The sequence below is a fragment of the Typopeltis vanoorti genome, chromosome 19 (assembly GCF_054136105.1).
Source record: "Typopeltis vanoorti isolate ZY-2024b chromosome 19, IOZ_Tvanoo_1.0, whole genome shotgun sequence".
NCBI lineage: Eukaryota > Metazoa > Arthropoda > Arachnida > Uropygi > Thelyphonidae > Typopeltis > Typopeltis vanoorti.
The window spans coordinates 70,861,163-70,888,537 of NC_143567.1; the positions used below are offsets into that span (position 1 = coordinate 70,861,163).

Here is a 27,375-nt window from a genome sequence, read left to right on the forward strand (position 1 = left end):
GAATGTCTATCCTTCAATAACTGTTCTTGTTACTTCATTATAAAAGAAAATCAGATTACTAAAATTAGAGCATCCCTTAACAAATCCATGCTCACTCTCCCTCTCTCAGATATAATTTTTTCATCTGACCAATGTTATAAATGATCTCTCACTAATTTCTCCAAAATCTTAACTACTGATGAAATACAAACTAGTCTGTTTGACATTTACTTTCTATTACCACTCTTACCCTCCTACCACTTCTTGAGTGCCTTTTCCTGTGATCAGGCTCTCACTGAAAAGCCAGGTCAATGGAGCTGTCAATTCTTCAGTGTATTCTCTCAAAGCCCATGGCAAAATCCCATCTCGTCCCACTGTTTTATTGACATCCAGAGTATTCAGTATTTGAAACATGCTCTCCTCTTGCACTTCTAAATCTCAAATATGACCCATCCCTTTGGTATTAAAACTTCTTCAGGATGAAATACTCCAATAAAGTGTTCATTGAACAACTCCACTATGTCCTTTTCATCAGTTATTCTACTCCCATTTTTATCCAACAATGTCAATCTTCCACAATTATTCCTCCTTCTACTGGCCACATAACGAAAGAATTCCATAGGATTTTCTTTTATTTCAAAGCCAATCTCTTCTCATATTCATTTTGCCTTCCTTACCATACTAGTCACTCTCCTGGCTTGAATATTACATTCTTTATGCATCTGCATAAAGAATATAATATTTATTCTTATATAAGATTTATTCCACCTCCCTATCTTTCTCTCTCATAACTACTTTTTCACCTGCAGTTCCTATTTGTTATTGTTTGTAATCTACTTTACAGTAAACTGTGTTCTCCTTTTCACTCACAGTATACAACTTGTCAGTGCTGCTACTAAATATTTATTCACCAATTCCTGAGCACTGATGGTATCCTGCCCTTCTAATTCCTCCATCCATGGAACTGCCCCAAGTTAAGATTATTATGATCACCTGCCTTCTAATTCCACACATATTCCTCTCTCCTTGATACTCCTGCATGTCTATTCATCTTCCAATCCAAAACTTCATCGTCACTCTTTCCAACTGGGAGCAGAGATGCCATCTCAGTTATAATCAGATCTACTGATGCTATGACCAAATGCAAAAAAACTCTTGAACCTTGTATTCCTTCTACTACATGTTGTGTAAGACATTCATACCTCAAAAATTCCAGAAACTCCATTCCCTTACTACTACTTACGGTTTTCTCATCCTAATTTACACTGCTGTAGTAAAAAATCTTCCATAACAATCATTCTTTTTTATACTCGCCAAGCTCAACTGCCTAAACATCTCCTGCTCTAAATATCTCTACCCTCCCTGACTTATAGCAACACCCCACTAAATATCCTGTCCCTGTCCACCTCCACCTCACACCATATGCTCTCAAAATCATTAGTGCTACTGCCCTCCATACTCCACTATGAGAACACAACTCACTTATCATAAGCAGTACTCCACCACTATGTTTGTCCTTCCTATCCCACCAAAAAATACTAAACCCTGCTACTTTTATTTCCATTGCCATACCATTTTCCTTAAGTGCTTCATCAGATGATCCATCACTGTAGACGATGACATGGTTTAGTTTATTTAAGTGATGTATAGGAGCAGGGATTTTAATATTTCTACCTGGAGGCGAGGAAATGCAAATCAAGTCCACAGTTGGCAAAATAGCTTCAAACTTCACTTGCAAATTAACAGCCATACAAGCAGCTGTAAAGTTCTATCTCTCTAATCCAGTAATAAACATTACAGAAGGAATAACATTTTCAGTGACTCAAAATCTGCACTTGAGCATTAATAAATGGAAATACAAAACTCAGACAGGAAATTCATGAACGTCTAACTTTGAATTTGAAAAATAAAAACTGTACACTGCAATGGATACCAGCCCATGTAAATATTGAAGGCAATGAGAGAGCAGACAGATTAGCCAAAGAAGCAAGATACTCACCTCAAAAATTACACCCACTCACTGATGCTAATTCTGTTGCAAAAGTAATATTGTTAAAATAAACTATCAAGAAGCAGCATGAAATCAGCGAAATTAATGAAAGTAGAGAAATAACCACAATCATCACCAGACTAAAAGATGGAACATTTTAAAGGCATGAAAATTCAGCCATACAGTACTAGAAGCTATGAAATGTGCAAGAACTGTCCAGGAGTCGAACACCTGTCCATATCTGTTCTTGTCCAACAATTGCTGCTGCTCTACAGAAAATTGACAATAATCCTATAGAAAAGCTCTACTCTATCAAAGTTCAACAGATTGCCAAAGTTCTACAAGCTCACAGTCATATCTAGAAGCTCTTCAATGGACTCGACAACAACATACCATCCATAACAACATTCCGTCAACCATGTCTCCAAATACCAATAATCTTTGGATAGACTAAGGCTATTAGTGCCACCAATTCATCCTCTTTATTCTGGATATACCTGGCATTAGTAAAAAGAATCACCAACCAACTGTTACCCTTTCTATACCTATCATTATTCCAGTGGTGTCTCATGCCTATTTCGGTTGGGTGTGCTGCTGTAGCTAATGCAACCCATGCTACAAAATTCACACCAGTTTGATCACATGATTGCATTCTTATTGATATATGAAAATTTTAAGAGAGTATAGCACATCAGTACTCATCTAAATTGATCTAATGCAATTAATTGTAGGATAACTTGGAATACTTTAATTTATCAATTAATTAACCAAATCTGCACGGAGTGGGAGACGTGTTTGTTTTAAGAAACTGTACATTAGAAAACAATAATGAAGGAGAATGCTATATTTGGTTGGTATATTTGAATTACTCAAAGGTATAAAATTTGCAAGAGGAGGACGAGGCTTACTTCCTTTGACTACAATACTGTTTCCCATTTTAAAAATGGCAAAAAAAATTTATAAATTTATCGAAAATTATATATTAAAAATTTGTTTATATTACATATAAAAACTTGTCTACCATGTCAGTTGACACTTCACGCATGCAAAAGAGATGAAACTCAAAAAACAAACAGCAACACATGACAAATAACATTCAATTGGATTAGTTGAAACAATAACCAATTACAGCCTCTATGTGCTATTGTCTCAGAGCTCACCCTGTCTCACCTTCTGAGCAGTTTAAAATTACTAGAATGATAATAATTTGATCTGGTGTGTTATCTGTACATCTTTTCAAAGGGTTCAAAGGTGTATGTATTTTGAACGCACACTGGACTATTAATGCGAATGCGAGGAAATGTTTACGTGTCGAAAAATGTCCTCTTCATGAAGCATTAGTCTATTGTGTTTACTTTTAGGAATCATGCGAAGTCTGGAAACAATTAGGGGAGTCTTTAATGGAAATAAATGCAAAAATATAATATCAGTGATATTGCTATTTGGTAGAGGAGCATTGCACACATTTCCCCTGCATTATTAAATGAAACCAGCAGTGATGAGAGCACAGTGATAAAAAACACTGACCAGGCATGCAATCAGGAATATCTATACTTGAAGTAGAAAAGCCATCAAAAGTCTGAAATGTGGAAAGTCAGCTGGATTAGATGATATTTGACCAGAAATGCTCAAGTATGGAGGTATAAAAGAATTACAGTGGCTGCACTGCATAGCTAAGAGGGCCTGGACAGAAGGACGAATTCCCAATGATTGGAGTAGAGTTCTCATAGTACCCATATATAAAAAGGGAAATAAAATAGAATGTGAGAATTACAGAGGTATTTCCCTACTGAGTATTCCTGGTAAGATTTATGCAAGTATACTTGAGAAATGGTTGATAAAAATCATGGAAGAAAAGATTGGTGAAGAACAAGCTGGATTCAGGGCAAATAGAGGCTGTCAGGATCAGATTTTCACTTTACGACAATTAGTTGAGAAATCATTGGAATATACCGTATATTCCAGCGTATAAGTCGACTTTTCAGCATTGAAAAAAAGTACTAAATTTATTAGGTCAACTTATACGCAGGGTAAAAAATTGATTGCTTTCCAAGAAAAAACCAATACGTATCATATGCTGTTAAATTTATTTACAGAAAAAATTATTTATATGTTATATAATTATTTATTTATTTATCCAGTTGTTTTTAAAGAAATAGTTTTACTTTCAATTCTACTGTTCTATTCCTGATCTTGTCAAACAAAACTGGAGTTTCATCCATATTTACGATTTGAGACAATAAATAATTTTTTTGCTTTCTTTTAGCAATTATAAATCTTTGAAAACTTAATAACTTATCATCCAAATCCTTTGGAAGCTTCTGTGCAATTTTTGTTTTTAGTCGAAGCACTAAATTTTTCCTTTCCATAAACCGGCTACACCAACTCACTGTAGCTTTGAAGTTTTCGCTGTCCTTTTTATTTGCTTTGCCCAACTTCAAAGCAAATAAACGAATATTATTTCTCGTTATAATGAGTCCATTTTGGAGATTTTCTCAAACCCAATCTGCAACATTATTTTCTAGAATAGGCCACTTACAAATTCCTTTCCGTAATGCGCACTTATTTTTTGGCATTTTCATTATTAAAGTTTCATTTTTTCTCCAATCGCGATTAGTTTTTCGTTTACTCCAAACTGACGTGCAGCAACACAGTCAGTATTTTCTTTAGCAAATTTAATCACTTTACACTTAAAACTCGTGCCATATTTCATTCTTTTAAGGAGCCACTGCACTTTAGTTCATATTGGTCAACTAGTCAATACGAAATAAAATTTCTTTTGTCAACTAGGTATTTTATATCTTTTGCTAAAACAAAGAATGGAAGGACTAAAAAGGCAGTTATGATCCTAATGGTTGATGCCTGTATAAAAATTTTACTTAAAAACTGTCATAATTTTTATTTTTAAAGAAATTTTTCGAGTCGACTTATACGACGAGTATACTATAAAAACTCAAATAAACTAAAAAAATTCCAATATCGACTTATATGCCCGGTCGACTTGTACGACGGAATATACGTAACAAAGATCTGTATTTAAGTTTTGTAGATCTGGAAAAACCATATGACAAGGTGCCAAGAGAGAAGTTACTCAAAACCTTACAGTTTTATGGTGTCAGTGGGGCATTATATCAAGCAATACTTAGTCTTTATTTGAGTTGTAAGTCAGCAGTTAGAATTGAAGGAAATACAGGAGGATGGTTTAATGTTAAATCTGGTGTCAGACAAGGATGTACATTATCCCCTCTGTTATTCATTATCTATATGGATCACATTATGAAGGAAAGTGATATTAAATCTGATATCAAAATTGGAGATGTTAATGTCAGGTCTTTGCTTTATGCAGATGATGTTACATTTCTAAATAAATCTGCTACAAGTCTGCAAGATTCCCTGACTAAATTGAATAACTGTTGTAACAGATATGGCATGAAGGTCAGCAGTAACAAGACAAAGATAATGAAAATAGGCAGAAGCATTAAAAATATCAACTGTATTTTGAATGGAGAACCTATAGAACAAGTAAAACATTTTAGCTACTTAGGCATGATTTTTAGTGAAGATGGTAAATTAAATATGGAAATAGACAACAGAATCAACAAAGCTGGTATGGAAGTCAACTGAATAAATTTATATGGAATAAGAGAGAAATTAGTGAAAACACTAAATTAGCTGTATACAATACAGTGTTCAAACCAGTTTTAACTTATGGATCTGAGATCTGGGTTAGAAGTAAAACACTTGACCAAAGACTAGAGACCAAAGATATGAGAGTCCTTAGAAAGATTAGAGGCGTGAACAGATGGCATCAATGGCAATATCATATTAAAAATGAGGATATTAGGAAAGAACTTGACATTGTTAGCATTCAGGAATGTGTTAGCAGAGCTAAATTCAGGTGGTATGGTCACTTAAACAGAATGAGAGAGGAAAGATTAGCAAAGCAAGTGTTCTCTGCCAGGTTGGCAGGAAAAAGATCCAAAGGAAGACCAAGAAAAGATATAGGTGAATTGATACAGTAAAAAGTGCCTTAGAAGAATAGAAATATAAGACCTGATAATGTTGGAGTTTTGACAGGTAACTGACTGATTTGGAGGAAAATTGCAGATAGGAAGTTAGTAATGATGTAAATTTTTCATGTAGTACTATCATATCCTGTACACCCCTTGAGGGTAAATGTCAGGAATTTGATAATGACTCCACTGAATTCAGCATTATTCGATGTATCCCCCTCACCTTCTCATAAGTGACCATTCTCACAAGAGGCCACCATTGCTGCCATCCACCTTGATAATTCTAGTTTCCCTACATTGACTTGTTCAGAGAATGGTAGAAACAATGTCTAACATTGTTTCTGCCATTAGATAGTCTAACAATTCCATATTTATTGTCAAAATAAAAGAACAACACTATGGAGACTTTAGGTCACAAACCCTTCAAGCTTGTGAGATTGAGTGTGTTGAGAACTCACAAATCTTGATTTGCGAATTTATAATAAAATTGTCTTTTTTTTTATGAATTGCTCATCAGTGTATCATTCTTCATGTGCACTAATACTCACTTAAATTTATATTTAAACATTTTGAACATTTATGGGCATTAAGTGAAGTTGTAATAGAATTTAATGCACAATCATAATCTGCATCACAATTTATCCATTAATCCAAAAATTGCTTTTGATATGATATATGAAATAGTTTCAACTTCTAATGGAGTTAAATAAACATTCTTTTATTTAAATAGATTTTCAAAAATATAAGCAGTCCAAGTTTTATAAATTTTTTTTCTGTTTATTTTTTATTAAGTGATGAGGCACATAAGTGTATGTCTGTTAATTGCACATACTTTTAACTGTTTGTTTTGCAGAAGAAAAAAATCATACTTTTATAGCAACAGGCATATTATTTTTAGGCACTGCTGAGATATCAGACATTATTAGAAGGTGATTATTTTCTCTTCCCTTGAAATGACTTGCAAATGCATGTCACTGTTTTGATAATGCACGAAATGTGAAACATTAATGAGAAACTGTTAATCTGTAATGTACTTTGAGACAGAAATTTCAAAAAAAGCTTTTCACAGAAAGAAGGAAAAGAACATATAAAAATTTACCTGACACAATACCTTGGCTAGCCAATATCATAATGGCAGCCAAGGAAAGACTAAACACAGCATTCTGTCCAAAGTTCAAGAGTGCTAAACTAGTAGTAGTTTTCAGTGAAGCAGTCTCATATTTGGCCAAAACACGATCATATCGGTTAGCTTCATATTCTTCATTATTGAAATACTGAAAAAAAAAATAATAATAATATCATATTAAATCTTCAAACTGAATATAAGCTCTTTATATATATATATATATATATATATTTATATATATTATATTTATACAAAGCATAAACTAATTTCATTGCTTTACCTTCACAGTTTCATAGTTAATTAAAGAATCCACAGCTTGGTTTCCTGCTTCATTCTCAGCTTTATTCATGTCTACTCGAAATTTTGTCCTAAATAATTACAAAAAAGTTTGAGAAAACAAATTTGATCGAAATTTTCATGATCACAAAATGCATAAAATCACCTTACTAATCATTTGATGTACTCTTAGGTAGCTCTGAACATCTTTGAGAGTTTGAACAAACAACACCTTATTATGCTAATGAACACAGTGTATGGCTGAAATAGGGTAGATGATAATTTATCTGAATATTACATTATTAGCTAAATACAGCCCTAGACATAAAATGGGATTCCATTCTGATGATTCCACTGTGAGTTGAAAACGTCATAAATCAAAAATCACTACATGAACCACAGAGATATGTAAAGAAATAACATACCTAAATGCTAAAGTTTGTAGGTTTCTGTTTTGTTATTTTTTAAAACTAATTTACTCTTTGTTTATAGTGAAATAATGCAATGTAAAAATTACATCATAAAATTTCTGTATACAGCACTGTAATAAATAATGATACAATAAAATAATCAGCTGAAAATATATGGAGGAGTGATTCTTCAAGGCTGCTGCTTTATTAATTGGACAATTCATCAGAAGTGGCAAAGGATGCTAAGACACTCAACAACAACAAATTCTTCAAATTCAGGAACTGCAACCAAGCATTCTGAGGATGGTTCACCTAATGCATAACTTGTGGAAGCATCCTCGATGGATAAAGTGACAGCAGGAGTGAGCTTCTTTAAAAATTTTTACCATGTCCAACTCAGTCTGCACAGTTTACAGTTTCTGCATAAAAATCTCTATAGCAAGCAATTGCAGCTTGCATCATTCTGCTTACTTTGCTAAACCTCTCCATGTTGGAATCCATTTTCTGAAATAACCAAATCGCCTTATTAACAGAAGCAAATGCACTTCCAATTTTTAATTTTGAAGACTGCTTCTTCTTCTCATTCTTATGCTTCTTGAATGAATTTGAATTAGACCAACTTTAGTTATTCTTCCACAGCTTCTACCAACTGCTCTATTCTTCATTGTCATCTTCCAATTCCACCTCTAGCTAGTAGCACTAGTTTGTCATCAGTCTCTTTATAAGGCTTTGTCTTTGCAAATCCTATTAATGTATGAACACATATTTTCAGCAGCTTCTTCCAAATACCATATACACTGTTGTCACCCCCCCTCACTCCATGCTGCATCTGCAAGATATATTCTTTCCAAAAGTCTAAGAGTTTTCTCTCTTAGTAGTAGCAATAGCCTGAGCAAAAGCATTTTTTAAATAATATACCTTGAAGAGAGCATGGTGTTTTGCATTTGTCAGATGCAGGAGTGGTGAAGTATTCAGATAAACATGTTAATGTGATGACTGTTGGAAGTGCAAGTGATTGTAATTCACATTGCAAGTTCAGGACTGACTGTAATTATAAATATTTTCAAATAATCAAAGCTGACAAGCAACCACATGCAGCCCACTGATAAATGGTCATGTGCTTGCTTCATACCGCTATCAGAACAAAAACATTTTCTACTCAATTCTGAGTTTACAGATTCTCTGGTAAGAGTTGTAAGGATATTTTTAATTTGGTCCAAATAAAATAGTTATACTGATAACATAAATGGAGGAGCATAAAATATTTCCTTGATGTACTTATCACATCAATAATGATAATGAAATATTCATGAAAAATATATGAATATACATGGTATCTAGACAAAAAATTATTATAGAATGATTCAGCAATGAATTAGACCGACTTTAGCTTTAAAGCTGATTCAACAATATGTGGCCAGAGTTGAGTCACAGGCTCAACTCTTGCTCACAACAATATAAGTTTGGCAAGATGTACTGTAGACCACTCTTCTACCAACAATATATCGGTAAGAGACCTGCAGTCTCATATGAACCACCAGAATACCCCCCCCCCTCCTCCCATGAGTTTGATAGGATTTACGAGTTCTGTGCTGGAAGTTACTTTCATGCCCTTAGATCTATGCTTTTAATTGGTGATGGGCAGTGGCATCATCATATGATGTATGTGGGTGAATAGATCATAGATATGCTTGCAAGGTTATACAACTATCAAGAGAAAATACCTTCCTTAATAGTTTCATCGCAGCTTTGACAGCTAAAACCATAGAGTAAATGCACTCTGGAATCAATTTTGCATGTGTTGGATGTTTATGAATTTCTTCAGGTGGAGATGGTTTCACACTGGGCAATGGAAATTCAATGCCCTACTTATTGGAGGATTTAAGTGGCTTTAAAGATTTTAGATTTGGTTGGTTGCTAGAGCAGGGTTTCTGAATTATGTAAAAAAATGCAAAAAATAATAAAAACTTAGCTTTTAATATACTATCAAATTTATAACCTTTTGTGGGTAGGAATCACAGTTGACCAATAAAGTCTGCACTGCAGTCATTGAGGATCAGCAAATATGGTCTGCCTCGTGCACAGCATTTCTTACTATTCTGAGAAAAAGAAATCAGACAACTGAACCGAACATGCATACAAATGTAAACGCACTGTTCATGCAGTTCTCCATATACTGATCTCGTTGCAAGAAACTGAAATCTACACCAATACTCCATAATCCCTTCCATTATGGAATAACTATTTACTGAGAGAAAGAGAGTTCACTTACTGTTTCAATCATTACAGTCATGCATCTTGCTCCCTGTTATTCTTGGACAAGAACTACTTAACATTTTTTTTTATGTTCCATATGAATGTCCATCCATCTTCAAACCTCTCACTCCAACACTGACATAATGGTCAGTTTTGATGTCTCCATCCTATTCACAAATGTCCCACTCAAAGATACCTTAGAGCTCATCCAAACTAAATTTCCTCCCGATATCTCAGCCCTATTTCAGTTCACAATGAACTGAGGCTATTTCTTTTGGCAAGGAAAATTCTACAAACATAGTGGTGAAAGCCATGGGTTCACCACTCTCCCTACCCAACTTCTTTATGGAGACTTTGAAGAAAAAGCCTTAAACTCAGTGCCACAAAAACTCGCTGTTTAGCTTAAGTGGATGATGTGTTCGCTATTTCGCCACATGGCTCAGATACATTCCACATCTTCTTGATACACTTAAACAACCAACACCCCAGAATCCAGTTCACCTTAGAAAAAGAAAAAACAGTCTCCCTTTCCTAGATACTCTGTTTACACACCAGCCTGATGGATCCTTGGCTTCCTCTGTTTACCAGTGGCGGCCTGTACATAAGCACTGCGACACTGCAGCATCCCCAAGGAAAAAATGAAAAAATTAAATTTTGTTTGTGTTGATAAATAATAACAATGCTTACAACATTATATAAATGCAATACACCATGTTGAAGGTTACAGCTATGTTCTGACATTGATTGAATAGTTAATAATTGGAATTGTTTGATTAACGCTTTAGATTACGAAACAAATGCACTGCAATCTAATGCCGGTATTCTTTTGCGCTTGTCATTGCACGTTATGTCATTCCCACACTGCCCAAACAGCAGTGTATCTTTAGTATGCTTATGGGCGTTATTTCTGTGAGATATGAAATGTTTATTATTGTTAAAATAACATATAATTATTTATTTATTATAGATACAAGGCTGAATTATGACGAATGTCACTGTTGAAAATAATTATATATTTTCAATTATCATTACACGAAACAAATGCACTGCGATCTAACGCCGATATTCGTTTGCTCTTGTCATTGCACGTTACGCCATTCCGACGCTGTCCAAACGGCAGTGTATCTTAGTATGCTTACGCGCGTTATTTCTGTGATATGAAATGTTTATTATTGGGGCGTGGTGAACTATTTTTTGTAAATCTTATTTTATTTTGTTAAAATAACATAATTATTTATTTATTAAAGATACAAGGCTGAATTATGACGAGTGTCACTGTTGAAAATATGAAAAAGATTATATTTTTTCAATTATTGTTACACGAAACAAATGCTCTGCGATCTAATGCCAAAAATCATTTCCACTTGTCATTGCTATTGATACGAAACTTTTATTATTGGTGTTTGTTCGTGGTGAGGATGAAATATTTATAATAAAGCAATTTTTAATATGTAAATTTATTTATTAATAAATTCGTTACTGATTAGGAAAAAAAAGATTTTTTTTTGTATATGCAGCACCCCCACTTAAAATTTTCACCAGCCACCACTGCTGTTTACAGAAAACCAACCCATACAGGCAGATACATTCACCAGCAATCTCACCCCCCCACACACACACAATAATATGTGGTTATAAAAACCCTCTATAACAGGGAAAAATTAATCTGTTCGGATAACAATGCCCTAACCACTGAAAACTAAACAACATTCTTAACACATTCTTAGCAAATGGCTACAATCCCCCAAAAATCCAGAAAGTATTAAAACCAGTTAACCACAACCTCCCTCACTCTGCCCTTCATAACAAAGATTACACTAAATTTATCACCATTCCTTATATCCAGGGCACCTCTGAAAAGTTAACCAAAATCCTAAAAAAATATGACCTGACTACCTGCTACACACCATATAAGAAAGTGGCATCCCTTATCCATTCCACCAAAGACCAGCCAATTCCCCTAGATCTACCTGGAGTATACTAGGTTCCTTGAAGCTGTAAACTGTCCTACTATGGCCAAACAGGCTGGACAGCTAATATCGGGATATCTGAACACAAAGACTATATCCGGTTTTTTCACCAATACAGCCACTCTGGGCTTGTGGACTATGCTCTGGATACCCGCCATAGAATACGCTGGAAGAAAACTACTTTAGTACACCGCAGCATATAAATATATACGAATGATTGTTCATGGAATCACAACCTCAGCTCTGAAAAACTACCCAAACCTCAATAAATTTGGGTACATGAGACTGCCCCAAATTTGGGAAGCCTGCATCATGAGAATATCAACCCCAACAGCCAAGAAAACCCAATTTAGCCCACTAGACAGCACTTTACCCAATTTAGCCCACTTTAAGACTCTAGGAACAACTTTAGTTACTCTCTTCAGTCTCGTTTGCTTGTTGCTAGTGCCTGCATGCATATATATATCATAGTTTTATGTTCCCATGAAGATGGCAATGTAACATTGCCAAAATAAGAAGTATTGATTAAAGTTTTCTTTTAATATTTTAATATACATTGTAATTTCCTGAAATAATTTAATACTCGTGTTACCAACGTATAAGCTTATCTACAAGAATTAATCGTTATTTTAACTAACAACAAATTTGTAATATGATCAAATAATGAAGCACAGTGATTAATATCTGCTTAACTGTCTTAATGACATCTACTAATGACTCATATAATTACTTTTTTATCAGTCATTATCATACACTCATTGCAATGTTGCAGGCTCGCAATGTTCGGCTTCATATATGAAGCTGAACGAAGATTCACGAGTGATTGCCTGTGAATTTGCAAACTATTCAAATGAAGTTATCACAATTTGAGTAGGAGAATTCAGAAGTAATATATAATTTATTGAGAAATATATATGTTTGAAATAGTTCCTTTTTTCTTAATAATGATTCTATGAGTTAATGAGGCATAGCCAAAAATTACCACATGCTCCCAGGGTACACATACAACACTTTGAGAAACACTTGCCCCAAAATCTCACACAAAGTTTGGTGAATCTCAGTTGTGAACTTTTCTTGTAGCAAGAAAAACTTGATGATTGCCCGTACCTCTGTGTCTTCGAATTTCTTTGAAACCTCTGACATATTTTCTTGTACAGTAGGCCCCCTGTATCCATGGTATCACTTATCCGCAGTTCGAAAAAAGCATGCAAAACGGTCAAGAGCCGTACTGGCTGAAACATGCATATGCACAGGCTGAAAACTTGTCGAAACAAGCTTGTTTTGCTAGGCATGTGGACTTACACATGCGTGTTTGTTTATGTTTAGTTTTACTCGAATTGTCGAAGAAAGCAATCGATTGTCAGTCAATGCAATTAAAAATTGTATTTAAATTCAAGCAAATAAATTGTGAAAAATTTAAAAATGGCTTCAAAACCGAAGAGAAGACGTGAAGTGCTCAGTATTAGTGAAAAATCAAAGATTATCGATATGAATAAAGTGGAAAAAAAAGTCAATTGCAACCATTGCCAAGATCTATAATAAAAACGAATCTTCGATGTGTGAAGTGTTGAAGAACAAAGAAAAAATTCGTACCAGTCTTTCCATTGTGCCCGAATCTGCAAAAGTTAAGGGTACAGTGCATGACAAGGCATTACTCAAGGTAGAGAAAGCTTTGAATTTGTGGGTGGGAGACATGACAAGAAAAAGGATTCCTATTGACAGTAACAAGTTACAACAAAAAGCACTGAGCCAATATGAAGACATGCAGCTGCATGATGAAACAGAAGAGGTAGAAAAGTCATTTACAGCAAGCAAGGTCTGGTTGCATAAATTCAAAATTAGGTTTAATCTAAAAAACATAAAAATTACAGGAGAATCTGCATCAGCTGATGAGAAAAAAGCTGCTACATTGTTCCCAGCAGAATTTTAAAAAATTATTGCAGAGAAAGGTTATCATCCTAAGAAGTTTTTAATTGTAATGAAACCAGCCTTGTTTGGAAGAAAATACCCCAACGGACCTACATCCATAAAACTGTGAAGCAAGCACCAGGCTTTAAAACATTTAAGGACAGATTGACGCTGGCACTTTGTGGCAACGCAGCTGGTCATATAATTAAACCTGGCCTTGCTTACCGAGCACAGAATCCATGTGCCCTTAAAAACAAAAACAAAAGTTGTCTGCCTGTTTTTTTGGCAATCAAATCCGAAAGCGTGGATCACGGCCGTGTTATTTACGGAATGGTTCCATCAATGTTTTAATCCGGAGGTGAAAAAATACTTGGAGAGGGAAGGATTACCATTTAAAGTTTTATTGATAATAGACAACACTCCAGGGCACCCTGGGTCACTAGACACTGAAGATGAAAATGTTCAAATGGTTTTCTTCCCATCTAATGACACCTTGATCCACTAGATCAAGATGTCATTAGAAGCTTCAAAGCCTCATATGTTCGTCAGGTTTTCGATATGTTTCGTGCAATGATTGAGGATTCTGCTGATGTTGGAAATCATTCACAATTGCAGATGCAATTGTATTCTTCAAGGGAGCAATGGGTGAATTGAATCCAGATATGGTAAATGCATGTTGGAAGAATTTGTGGAATGATGCCATTCATAATTCGCAAGACACTCCTAATATTAACTCACAGATAACAACAATAATTAACACAGCATGGAAAATCGAGTTTGTACTACGTACTTGGACAACGTGCATTAGCTCACGTTAGTAGTCATCGATACTTTTATAGTTTACTATACTATATTCGGCATGAAACTCTCCGATTCCAATCTTTGAGTTTCTTAATCGGTTTTAAAATAATGTGGGATTAAATATCCCCTTAATTTAAATAATGTTTATATCGCCGAAATGAAGCCTATTGGCTCCTTATATATTTAAGTAACTTAATGGGTGCACCTTTTTGACAACTCGTATAGCAGAGTATATAAGTTCTTTTCGCTATACCCTTTGGTATTCATTTGGTCTAACTACTCACTGATGAAGCCTCAATAAAGGCTGAAACTGGTCTGGGTAGTGACCTCCCACCATAATGTATAACTGCATACATTTCCTAGGAAAGGAGTTTTACATTATGGAAAATACCAAGAATAGCGATCAGAACTTTGCCGCCTTTGCTACGAGTTGCCTGAGTTTGTACTACGTACTTGGACTATGTGCATTAGTTCAAGCTAGTAGTCGCTGATACTTTTATAGTTTACTATACTATATTCGGCATGAAATTCTCTGATTCCAATCTTTGAGTTTCTTATTCTGTTTTAAAACAATGTGGGATTTAATATCCCCTTAATTTAAATAGTGATTTAATATTTAATACAATTTTGCCACTACTTACAAACCTATCAACCAAATTTACTTGTTACCTTCTCCTAAGGACAAACTCCCACTTCTCATGTTGCCTGGCGTTTATGAGATTCCATGCTCGTGCAAATTGTCTTACTTTGAACAGACAGGTAGGTCTGTTCAGAAACGCATCTCGGAACATCAAGACCACATTCGCCTTTTTAAACCACAGAAATCTGGCCTCTCTCAACACGGAATTGAAAATCCAAGCCATAGGATCCATTGGGAAAAGTCTAAACTTTTACATAGATCTTTATATAAACATGAACATTTATACAAAGAAAGTTCTGAAGCCCTACTACACAGACCAAATTTAAACCACAACGACGTTCTTACTATTCCTAAAGTATGGGAAATTGTCATACAAAACTGTGTTAAATAATTATTAGTTTTTTTTTTTTTTTTTTTTACTTCTGAAACACGTTATGCACGTTTATTTAATGAGATTCTATTGTAATCATGAGCCCTAACTATATGTTATTCCTATTATTGTTTAAACTACTGTACTGATGATGTCCTAAGATACTTAGGATGAAATATTTACAATTAAATAATTTTCACTGTGGTTAATATGTGTGTTTCGTTTAATTATGATCTCACCACAGGTTTCGTTATTTAAAAAAAAAAAAAAGGAAAATAGGTGGAGAGGGATTTGATGACAGAAGAAGAATTGAATGATTATATAGATGGACATCATGAGGTGCTCACTAACAAGGAGTTTAATGATCTTGCCAAATCTTCTACAGAAGAAGATGACAATGAGGATGACAGTGAACAAGAACCACCAACGAGGACACTCGAAAAATTTGCCACGATATTTGGAATGGCTCAAACATTAAAGGAACAGATAATGGATTATGATTCAATGATGGAACACAGCATAAAAATTACTCACACAATAACAGAAGCTTTGGAACCTTTGCAGAACCTGTTTACTGAATTGAAGAAACAAAGACAGCAGCTTCCAATAACGATGTTTTTTAAAAAAGTCGACAAAGCTTCTACTATCGATGATCCTCAGTCATTCACATCATTTGCTCAGTAGGCAAGCAAGTAGCTGACTGCCAAAGATTCAGAAGATGAATAAATATGTAGCTGAACACAACAAAGTGTTCTGATCTCAGTTGATTCCTCCTAATAAGAATAAAAATGTTAAGATTTTATTAATAATTACATTTTCATTAGCATATTTTCTCATTTCGTTCTACATAATTATTATGTGGGTTAAATTTTATTTGTCTAAAGACTAAGTTTTATTGAATGAGGCAATTCTTTTGGTTTGCCACATCCGCACTACTCAGGGGTGCTTTCTATCGCATTTGGGCACATATTCCATTGCTCCTCGTAGATTCGAAAGCTGTAAAAATTGTTTCATGATAATTTTAAATAAATATGTAATATTATTATTGTGGAGCAATGGAATGTGTACCCAAATGTGGTAGATAGCATTCCTGGATAGTACGGGTGAAGTGGTAGTCTAGAATTTACCTCATTTAATAAAAAAAATAACTCTTTTTATTATTATTTATTTAGCCATACAATTTAGTGTATACATTATGTATTAACTACATAACATATTCACTAAAGAACCCTACAGTCCTAGCACGTGAGACTAAGTCAATTCACTGATAATTTCCTGCTTCGATTTTGCTATATATGTGCAAAAATCTGGGTCTCACTAGTGGTTCGCTACTATCCACGGTTTCAGGTATCTGAGGAAGACAATGGAACCAAATCCCGCGGATATGGGAGGCCTACTGCATATCCTAAAAGAAAAAGGACAAATTCTTACAATTTGATGAAACTTGGAGGTTAAAGTGTTTTAAGATATGTTCTTTCTTGTGGTTATATCAGTTGCTTTAATAATTTTTGTTCTAGGTGTTTATCAGAACTTTTCAACTCCCCGCTCATAATGAAAATCTGTAGTGAATAATAATTTCAATAGTTCTATAATAAGTATTTAATGTAGTTTATTCACAGTGATCACTGTTTGCTGCAATGCCAACAGGGTCATGACTAGGGGTGTGCTAATAAATTTTTAACAACCACTCACTAAAAACGCGATGGGTTCTCTTTTCATGAAATTAACAAAAACCCCTTGAAAGTATAAATGAATCCCATTTGGGCACACATCAACAAACGTGCTTAATTTTATGAGCCAAGTTGAAACAGGGGAATGTTATTACCTTAAGCAGCAGCAGCCTGGGCAAAATTAAGTGGATGTTTCTTTAAAAATATTACTGTAAAATTATCTCTGGAACAGATAATCCCTATAAAGACTTACTGTGTAGAGAAGGGTGTGAGAAAAAAAAAAAAAAGCACAAAGGGTGCTGAAATAAGTATACCACCTTTAGATTTACCATCATATACAAGATTATCACCTAAATTCCCCTATGGATTGAAGTGTGCCATTATAGACTGAAGTGTGTGCTGGTATACATTTACAACCATTGTCAGTTTAACAACCACCTTGCAAAATTCTTGAAAATTTAATAACTAGCTCGTGTGAGCTAGCTACAGCTCACTAATGGCAATGAGCCACAGTTTAAGAACTACTGGTTTATACTGTGAACTAACGTTAAGAATAACCAACACCTAGCCATATCTATACATATTCTGTAGGACCCATCTCCATTTCTCAATTTGCATAATCTCACAACTATTTTTAGGCTATTTTACCAATACATCTTCTAATGTCATCAGACAATTGACCTCTGGATACTCTTTATTGTAATGCAACTGTACTAACTGATTTATGACTAATATGGCAGAATATGTAACACTTGCCAATTAAGTCTAACATCACAATCTTTTTCCCACCCCATTGTATTATCACCTTTTTTTTTGCTATAAAATTCTGTTCCAGTTGATAATCTGTATTCTGTCTTGAGTCCTCATATAAATATTCTTCTGAAAAAGTAGTTGTTCCAACAATAGCTGGAGAAAAATCAGAAGTACGAATGCTTTAGAAATAAAATTCAAAAACCTTTCTATTTAAATATTATGCTAAATAGCAACATTCACAAGTTATGGTTAAATTCTATTTGCTTAAACATCTAAACGAAACCTTACCTCCACTGAGTGATTCCAAGTGTTAAAGCAGCATATGTACCGATGCATCCTAAGGTTACTAGTGCAAACTTGCCACCACATTTGTAATACTATAATATATGAAATAATGAAGTTAATTTCAAGATATAACATTTAGAACTTAAGAAATCACCACACTATATACTAAAAGTAAAGAAAGAGCATTTTATTATGATTTTCTAAAAGAAACTTCTTGAATAATAGGACTATTGTTGTTCAATTTGTATGTTAATAATATTGGGTTGGGTTTAACTAGTGATATCCAGCTGTTTGTAGATGATGCAAAACTGAGGAGAGAGCAATGCAGAGACAAGCAGATGTTATTTCCTTACAAGAGGACTTGAATAGATTGTATGATTAAGCAGGTAAGTGGAACCAGTTCAATGTTGCAAAGTGTAAGGTTTTGAGATATGGTAAGCAATGATGGGATGCAACGTATACACTTGGTGGGGAAACTTTAACAGAAGTAGAGGAGATGAGAGATCTAGGAGTGATGGTGGACAAGGACCTAAAATTCAGGGGCCACATTGCACAAGTTGTGAAGACATCACATCGGATAATGACAATGATGCATAGGTCTCAACATGCAGAAATAGAGGTTATGATTCCATTGTATAAGGCCTCGATCGGGCCTCATATAGATTCTTGTGCACAGATTTGGTCGATGGGTTTTCATGGTGACAAGGATATGTTGAAAAGGGTCCAGAGAAGATTCACAAAGTAGTCAGCAGTCTTTGGAATGTGGAATAAGGACAGTTTGAGAGAATGTAAGATGCAGAGCGTTGTGAATAGGAGGAAGAGTGGGAATATGACTGAGACATAAGCTAGTCAGGAATTGTTATCAGGTCGACATGTAAGAAGTTTCCATGGAATGGGAGAGGGGAGTAGAACAAGGGGCCATCATTGGAAACTGTATAAGAAGGGTGTGAATAGAGGAGTGAGGAGTAGGTTCTTTGCATGGAGGGTGGTTGGTGAGTGGAATGCATTGCCTGAGTGTGTTGTTGGTGTAGACACATTGAATCAGTTTAAGGCACAGCTGGATGAGCACTGTGTGCAATAGTGTATACCTCCCACAATGAGTCTGACTCCATGGAGGTCAAATGTTAATAATAATAATAACTTAACAGTTACGATACGATACTCTCACACGCACACACTGTGTATGAACGTAACAGCCACATGTTCAATAAAGTTATGTTTCCACAATCACATCCTTCTTTCTGTTAATTGTCACACAATAATAGAACTGTCTTGATTCCTTTTACTCAGCTAAAATGCTTCTCATCATTACTCTTCTAGACAATGTTTCATAATGATCATTTACCTGTTTACTTTACCCCAATATAAATTTTATTTCCTATTTAACATTAATGCTATCAAAACAGATCTCAGTAGGCCCCTAAATGAAAGTAAAAAGACCAGATAGCAGCATTCTTTGTGTGCAAAATATTGATTCTTTAGAATAACAGTTCGGCTAAAATAATTTCAAACAGACTATTATTCTGCACTATCCTTTAAAACACAGTGTGACATTGTTTGTGACAATATCTCTTTCTTTAAAAAAACTTACAGTAATTACAGTTTGCTTCAATAATTTCAAGTAGACTATTATTCATTACATAAGATGTATGTGCACATAACGCTCACCAATTTATCCCAAGCATAATGCTGTTTTTATTCGTATCCATTTTCCTGATAGTTAATCAAAAAGATTTAACCACCAAACTGGTCATGATGGATATTTCCACCCAACAAAACACTGATGCAAAGTGCACTATTAAAATAACACTGAAATTACATGAATGCAAAGCATTAGATAATGGATGTGTTTCATCTGCCATGGTCAGCTGAATGTTTTAAAGAAATAACATGTTATTTCTTTAAAATAGTTAAAATAGTTAAAATTTAACTATTTTAAATTTAAATAGTTAAAATGTGGACATTAGGATTATCAATCTGTCTTTTTCAGGAAAAGGGAATTTAAGTAAAGATATGATCAAAACGATTGAGAAATTAACAATTATTTAAACTGAGGCTAATGCTTCTGAAAATTAAGCATTTTAAAATAATCTTCAAGTAACCTAGCTCCACAGAAACCTAATTAATACTTGGATAGCTTACATTCGGAAATGCTACATGCTCTTATAAAGGTTCATATCGTCTTAGGATTCAAACTCAAGTCTTTCCAATCAAAAAGTTCAATGCTACTGGCTGAGCCATGAAGACTCTAACCAAATTATTTTTCATACAAAGAAAATACAAAAGTGGATGACTTGGTAAAAATCTTCTCCTCTATATTAAAAAAATATTACTAGTATATACACAATGCTACATAATTTGTCATACAAGTACAGTAAAAGTTCACTATTACAAGAAAAATGTTGATACAAATGCTAATAGATAAACATCTGAAAATTGCCCCTGAATCAAACAACAAATACAGTAACTAAGTTGAGTTCATATTGTAATTTACAAGAAAATTTGAATCAAACTGATTACCTTAATAATAATTTATGAAACTGATTAAAAAAAAGACCAATGTTTAACAACTGATGGAATTTGTTCTTGGAATGGATGCGTTAGTGCAAAACTTGGAACCAAGGACAACTTAGTGAACAATGTTACCAAAACAGCCATTCATGAGGAAGATCTCACTTCAATTCCTTTGATAATGTTGAGAACTCCAGAAAAGATCAGATTTCTCTTCTTGGGCTAACTTTGCTTAAACATTTCCTGGCATATATTCACATTACATCCGCAGCCTTCTTGGCCTCCTCCAAGAAACAGTGCTCTCTTCTAGATATACACATAAGTTTCTGTAGGAAGTTTTTGGTATTGAGACCACATTGTAATATAAGGAGTTTATTAAAAATAAACGGAACATTTCAAAATTAGTTATACATAATAAATAACGGAAAAACTCACGTAGAAATATTATTTAATGGTATAATTTTCGCCTGTGTGTCACAGGCATCTTCAGTACAATTAGGCACAAAAATTAAACACTAACTGACAATTCCAAAAAGCGCCACCTAAGTAGCTGGTGTAAGATAACTAAAAAGGTCAATAACTTTCCTAAAATAAAAAATAATAAAATAATAAAAAAAAAAAAAAAAAATAAATAAATAAATAATAAAAAAAAAAAAAAAAAATTTAATACAATAAAAAGTTAGGAAAGATTAGCTGATTTGTAAAGTACTATCTCCCATAAAGGGGATAGACGTAAGCCGTCGGATCTGTTTAAGTTAGGAGAATGAAGTAGAGTTTCACATGCTTCTTTATAAAGGCGTTCCATGAGAAACTGACTTTTGTGAAGAACTCTTGTCTTTCTCCAATGAACTCTGTGTCTAGTGAAGATGGCATGTTCTGCAAGTCCAGACTTTTCAGGTTTAAAGTATTCAATATAAGATTGGTGTTCTTCTAGCCGAATGGAGGCAGATCTTCCCGTTTGTCCGAAATAACATAATCCACAAGAGCACGGAATCTGGTAGACACCTGGATGATTAATTGTACTGAAGATGCCTGTGACACACAGGCGAAAATTATACCATTAAATAATATTTCTACGTGAGTTTTTCCGTTATTTATTATGTATAGTTATGTCTACTCACGGTTTACCTCTTTTAAAACTTATTTCAAAATTAGACATCATAACACAAATTGAAAAGGAATCTGCAATCTTCCTAGACATTTGTGTCTAGGAAGTGATGTGACTAGGAAGTGTCTGTATACTAATGCCAGGAGTATTAGGAACAAGAAAGAAGAATTTTTGGCCTTCATTGGCTCTTCCTAGTCACAGGTTATTGGCATTAGTGAAACATGGCTGACGGAAGATGATATAGTTAGTGGGATAGAATGTGTAGGTTATAGTGTGTTTAGGAGGGACAGAGAGAATAAAATGGGGGGAGGGGTATTACTGATGATAGCTGATGAACTGCAGCCAAGGAGAATTGAAGTTGTATTGCAGGATAGTGAAAGGAGCTCATTTGAGGCTATTTGGTGTGAGATTGAGACTGGCAGAATAAAATATACAGTTGGGTGCTGCTAAAGACCAGGTGATGGAATAGATGGTGGAGATAGTATGCATAGGGAAATTGATGAAATGAGTGGAAGGAGGGTAATTATTATGGGGGATTTCAACTATGGTAACATTGATTGGAAGGAGGAGAGGACAAATGTGAGGAAGGAAAAGGATTTTATTCAATTATTAAGGGATAACTATCTGAGTAAGCATGTAATTGAAAATACTAGGGGTGTGAGAGTGCTTGACCTGGTAATAGCATCTGAGAATTTGACTGTAATGAATATGACCATGTTGCCACCTATTGGTGAGAGTGATCATAAGGTCTTGACCTGGGAGGTGGCTAAAGGTGTGGAATTTTCGATTAAAACAGGGTATATGTGGAATTACCGTGCTGGCAAGTATGACAAGCTTAGGAGATTGCTTGGATCAGTGCCATGGCATGTACAACTGCAAGGGCTGGACATTGATAGAGCATGGGAAGTGGTCAAGGAGCATTTACAGGAGGTTATGGCTGATTGTATACCTAGGGTGCGAATAGTAAAACAAGTAGGGGTTAAATGGATGAATAACACCAATAAGCTTGAGCTGCAGAAAAAGAAACAACTGTGGAGGGAATTTAAGGAAAGGGGTGACCTGCAGGTACATGAACGGTATAAAGTGCAGGCCAAAAAGGTAACGAGTGTAGTAAAAAAAGCAAAAGCAGATTATGAAAGGAAACTACCTATGCAAGCAAAAGAGAATCCCAAACAGTTCTTTCAATATGCTGCAAGTAAGAAAAAAACTGTACACGGCAAAATGATTTTAAGGAATGACGATGGTAAGGAGGTCACTGAATCAGTCAATATAGTGAAGTTACTGAGCGCGCACTTTGCAAAAGCATATCATCCAGGTGGTGACATTGAAAAAATGAAGGAACCATTAGTTTATATGGGAATAGTGATGAATGAAGTGGAGGTGACTAGTCTATTACAGAACCTTAATATGAACACATCTGTGGGATTGGATGGTATACCGGCACGGGTCGTGCATGAAGCGGCTAAGGAATTATCAGTGCCCTTGACCATGTTGTTTAATCTGAGTCTCAGGTCTGGCTTAGTCCCGAAGGTGTGGAAAGAGAAGAAAATAGTACCACTGCATAAAGGAGGATCCAAGACTACGGTTGCAAATTACCGTCTGATCAGCATATCAGGAGTCATTGTCAAGGTCTTGGAGAAAGTAGTCAAGGGAAAAATACAGGAATGGATTGATGAAAATGAGATACTGTACAGGGTAGTGTCATGGCTTTGTGAAGGGTAGATCATGCTTCAGTAACTTGCTCAAGTCTTATGACAAGGTGATGGCTGAACTGGATAAGGGAAATGGGTTTACAGTGATACTGCTGGACCTGGCAAAGGCGTTTGACAGGATACCACATGGAATACTAATCTGTAAACTACAACATATGGGAATGGATATAGGGTTGGTGAGATGGATAGGTGGTTAGTTGATGGAGAGATATCAAAGAGTAGTTTATTCAGGAGTAGAGTCCAAAAGACGGCCTGTGACTAGTGGTGTGCTGCAGGGTTCTGTTCTTGGACCACTGCTGTTTAATCTGTTCATTAACGATATAGGGAAGGATCTAAGTGGGACAATTCATTTGTTCGCTGATGATGCAAAGTTGGGTAGGGCAATAGTGAATGCAGAAGATGTCAAAGTCTTGCAGGATGACTTAGATAGATTGGAGTGCAATGTGACAAAATGTAAGGTTATGCATTTTGGGGTGAAAATATTAGCAGCAGTATACCACATTGGTGGAACTGTACTCCAAGAGATTGATGAGGCCAGGGACTTGGGAGTGTTGGTGGATAGGGAGATGAAGTTTAGGGGGGCACATTGCAAAAGTATCTAAATCAGCTCATCAACTCACTTGGTTATTGAAAAATACCTTGAAGAGCAGAGACAAGCAAGTTATTGTACCTCTGTACCGAGCCTTGATAAGACCTCATCTCGACTACTGCACCAGATTTGGTCACCTCGGTTCCTTCTTGATGGGGAGGAGGTTGAGAGGATCCAGAGGCAAGTGACTAAGATGATAACAGGTCTATGGAATAAACCATATGAGAACAGGTTGAAGATTTGTGGGTTGCAGAAACTAGTTGATAGTGGAAAAGGGGAGATATGATTGAGACATTCAAATTGCTAAAGGGATGCTATAGGATTAATTCAGAGGATATTTTTGAGATCAGGACTGGTGGTGGGAGAACTAGGGGACACCTATGGAAGCTGGGCAAGAGTGTGGTTAGCAGGGGTGTTAGAGCTGGGTTCCTTACTTTTAGAGTGGTAAATGAGTGGAATAAGCTGCCAGAGTCTGTTGTGGGTGCTATGACGGTGAACGAGTTCAAGGCAAGGTATGATAGATACTGTGAGAATGTAATCGCATAGTTGTGTGGACATGATGCTTAGGGCCTTCCTCGATGAGTCTAAGGACTCCTGGAGTCGCCCGAAATAATAATAATAATAATAAAAAATACAAACTTCAGCCTCATTACTAAAATGTAAAGTACCACATATAAATTTGCCCAAATATGAATAAATAGCTCTTAAAGAATTAAGACGAGATTAAAACATAATAATAGTCTAGACAGATAAAGGAAATGCAACAGTAGTTATGAATTCAGATGAATACGCAAGAAAAACGAACAGCCTATTAGAAGATTCCAATACCTATTCATCCTTAGACAGGGATCCCACATGGTGCGCCCACATACACACACAATAAAACCAATGACTTGATCAAAAGAAGAAGTTAAAAAATCTTTATCATCAAAACATCCATTGGTTCCAAGAATTTATGACGCACCAAAAATACACAAAAAGGATATTCCATTACAGCCAATTGTAGATGGGAGAGATTCTCCAATCTCAAACTTAGCAAAATATCTGTCAAACATGATATTACCACACATAGGAAAAACAGAATCATTTGTGAAGAATAGTTCACATTTCATTGAAAAGGTAAAAAATATACATGAGTGGCCTGAAAAGTTCTCAGCCTCAACATTGATGGCAACACTATCAGCAAGATTTTTTTTTTCCCTAAGTTGGTACATCTGTCATAAGCATCCAAGTGAAATTGCAAATCATTCTATCAAGTGGTTTTTTTTATACAGCTGTCTGAAACAAAAGTGTTGTCGGTAAAATATACAATAAGCAATACACAATGAATCATTACATAACTAAAACCGAACATATATAGGAACTGTCAGAAACAAGTGCAGTATGGAAGCCGGCATGGGTCAGTCATTGTTCAGCAAATATGAATGATAGTTGGAAAAAAAAGTTAAAGTCTGATGTGTTGAAAGATCTAATAAGTGACTTCCAAATGTCAGACAAAATCATTCCTTAGTTTCTATTGAGTGCCTTGTGAGCAGATAACCATCACAGCCTCTTTGATGTTGCAGGTGCTGAAGTTATGTTCTATGTAAGGTATGGAGTTCTTGTCCCATTTGATATTGTGATGAGCATGGGAAAAGTCGAGCCTCCATAATTAAGTCAGTATAGACGAAGCCTGGGCTCGATTGTAGATGGGAGAGCCCAGGTCTTTCCGACCTGGGAATCGAGCCCAGGTCGGAAAGACCTGGGCTCGATTCCCGTCAGTGATATGAAGAACCTTTATCTGTCTCTTTCGAAGAAAGGCGAGTGTTAGCTGGTCTCATACAGAGGTAGGGTTTTTTTTTTTTTTTTCACCTGGAAACTTGGATTTTTCATCCCCCAGAACAGCAAACTGGCCCCGTGAACACACATGAATTACAGTCGTGAATATGTCCCAGCCATATGCCAGTCCTCCCGAGCCCAGAAAAAATTGAGGGTTGGGGAAAGCAATGGTGAATTACCCTGTAAAAATCTCACCAGGAATACTAAGGTGGGAAATGACTGAAAGGGAAGATCAGGTCAGGTGGGAAAAGCGGAACGGCAAACCTGAGCTGTCTTATCTGTTGTTACCGATGTCTCCAATATGCTCTTTTTGCCTATTTTAGAAACTTCTAGATGTTTGTCCTATGTAAGCAAGGCCATAAGAACATGGATGTATGTTGAAAGGGTTGTGGTCTTTGGGTCAATGTAACAGAGCTCATACTCGTATAGTCACAATGGTCTTGAAAGCCACTCTTATGTCATGAGATTTCAGGAGATTGACAATTTTGAGAGAAAGTCTGCCAATATAAGGAATGGAAGTCAAAGCTTTTGTAGCGAATGTCAAGGATTTATTGTGGAGAAGGAATAGAGAATAGTATTCTTTGTACCATTTTCTTAGCCTATTCATTGCTCACAAATAGTTGGAGAAGAGAATGGAATTCTACTTTTAGTGTTCCTTCATCTCTTGTAATAGAGAGAGAGATCGCCCTCTTTTTCAGATCTAGGAAACATAATTTTCCTTCATTTTCAAGTTTAAAGTGAATTTAATTTATAGTGGAGTTAATAGATGAAAGAAAATTGTGTAACTCAGTCACATTGTGTTTCCAGATTACAAATATGTCATCTTTTTAGGATATGTAGATAGCAATAAATTTTTTTCAAACTTTTCCATGAATAGGTCAGCACATGGAGGAGATAGAGTGCTTCCCATTTCATGGCCAGATAGTTGTTTGTAGATTTTCCATTCCATTGGAAATAATATTAGTTGAGACAATGTCTAAATAGTTGGGAGATGTAAAGAGGGAACAGATTACCTACAAGTGCCATAACTTTGTCTATAGGAACATTTGTGAACAATGATACAATATCTATACTTAGAATGTCCATTGGTAAGATAGAAATTTCCCCCTTTTTTTCTACAACCCATTACAAATTTTTGATGAAGGCATCCAAGTGTCTGATATGTTCCTTTAGAAGATTAGCCAGATGTT

The 27,375-nt window shown here is 35.3% G+C and overlaps 1 protein-coding gene across 1 annotated transcript in view; it reads right to left on the reverse strand.

Annotated features, from left to right (window-relative positions):
* Positions 1-27,375, reverse strand: part of ABCB7 (ATP binding cassette subfamily B member 7) — a 211,508-nt gene that overhangs the window by 87,679 nt on the left and 96,454 nt on the right. The window contains exons 7-9 of the mRNA XM_090408836.1: positions 18,451-18,539; positions 7,389-7,476; positions 7,082-7,256 (exon numbers count right to left, since the gene is read on the reverse strand). Of these exons, the coding sequence (XP_090264962.1) occupies positions 7,082-7,256; positions 7,389-7,476; positions 18,451-18,539 (352 nt within the window). The remainder of the gene's footprint in view (positions 1-7,081; positions 7,257-7,388; positions 7,477-18,450; positions 18,540-27,375) is intronic.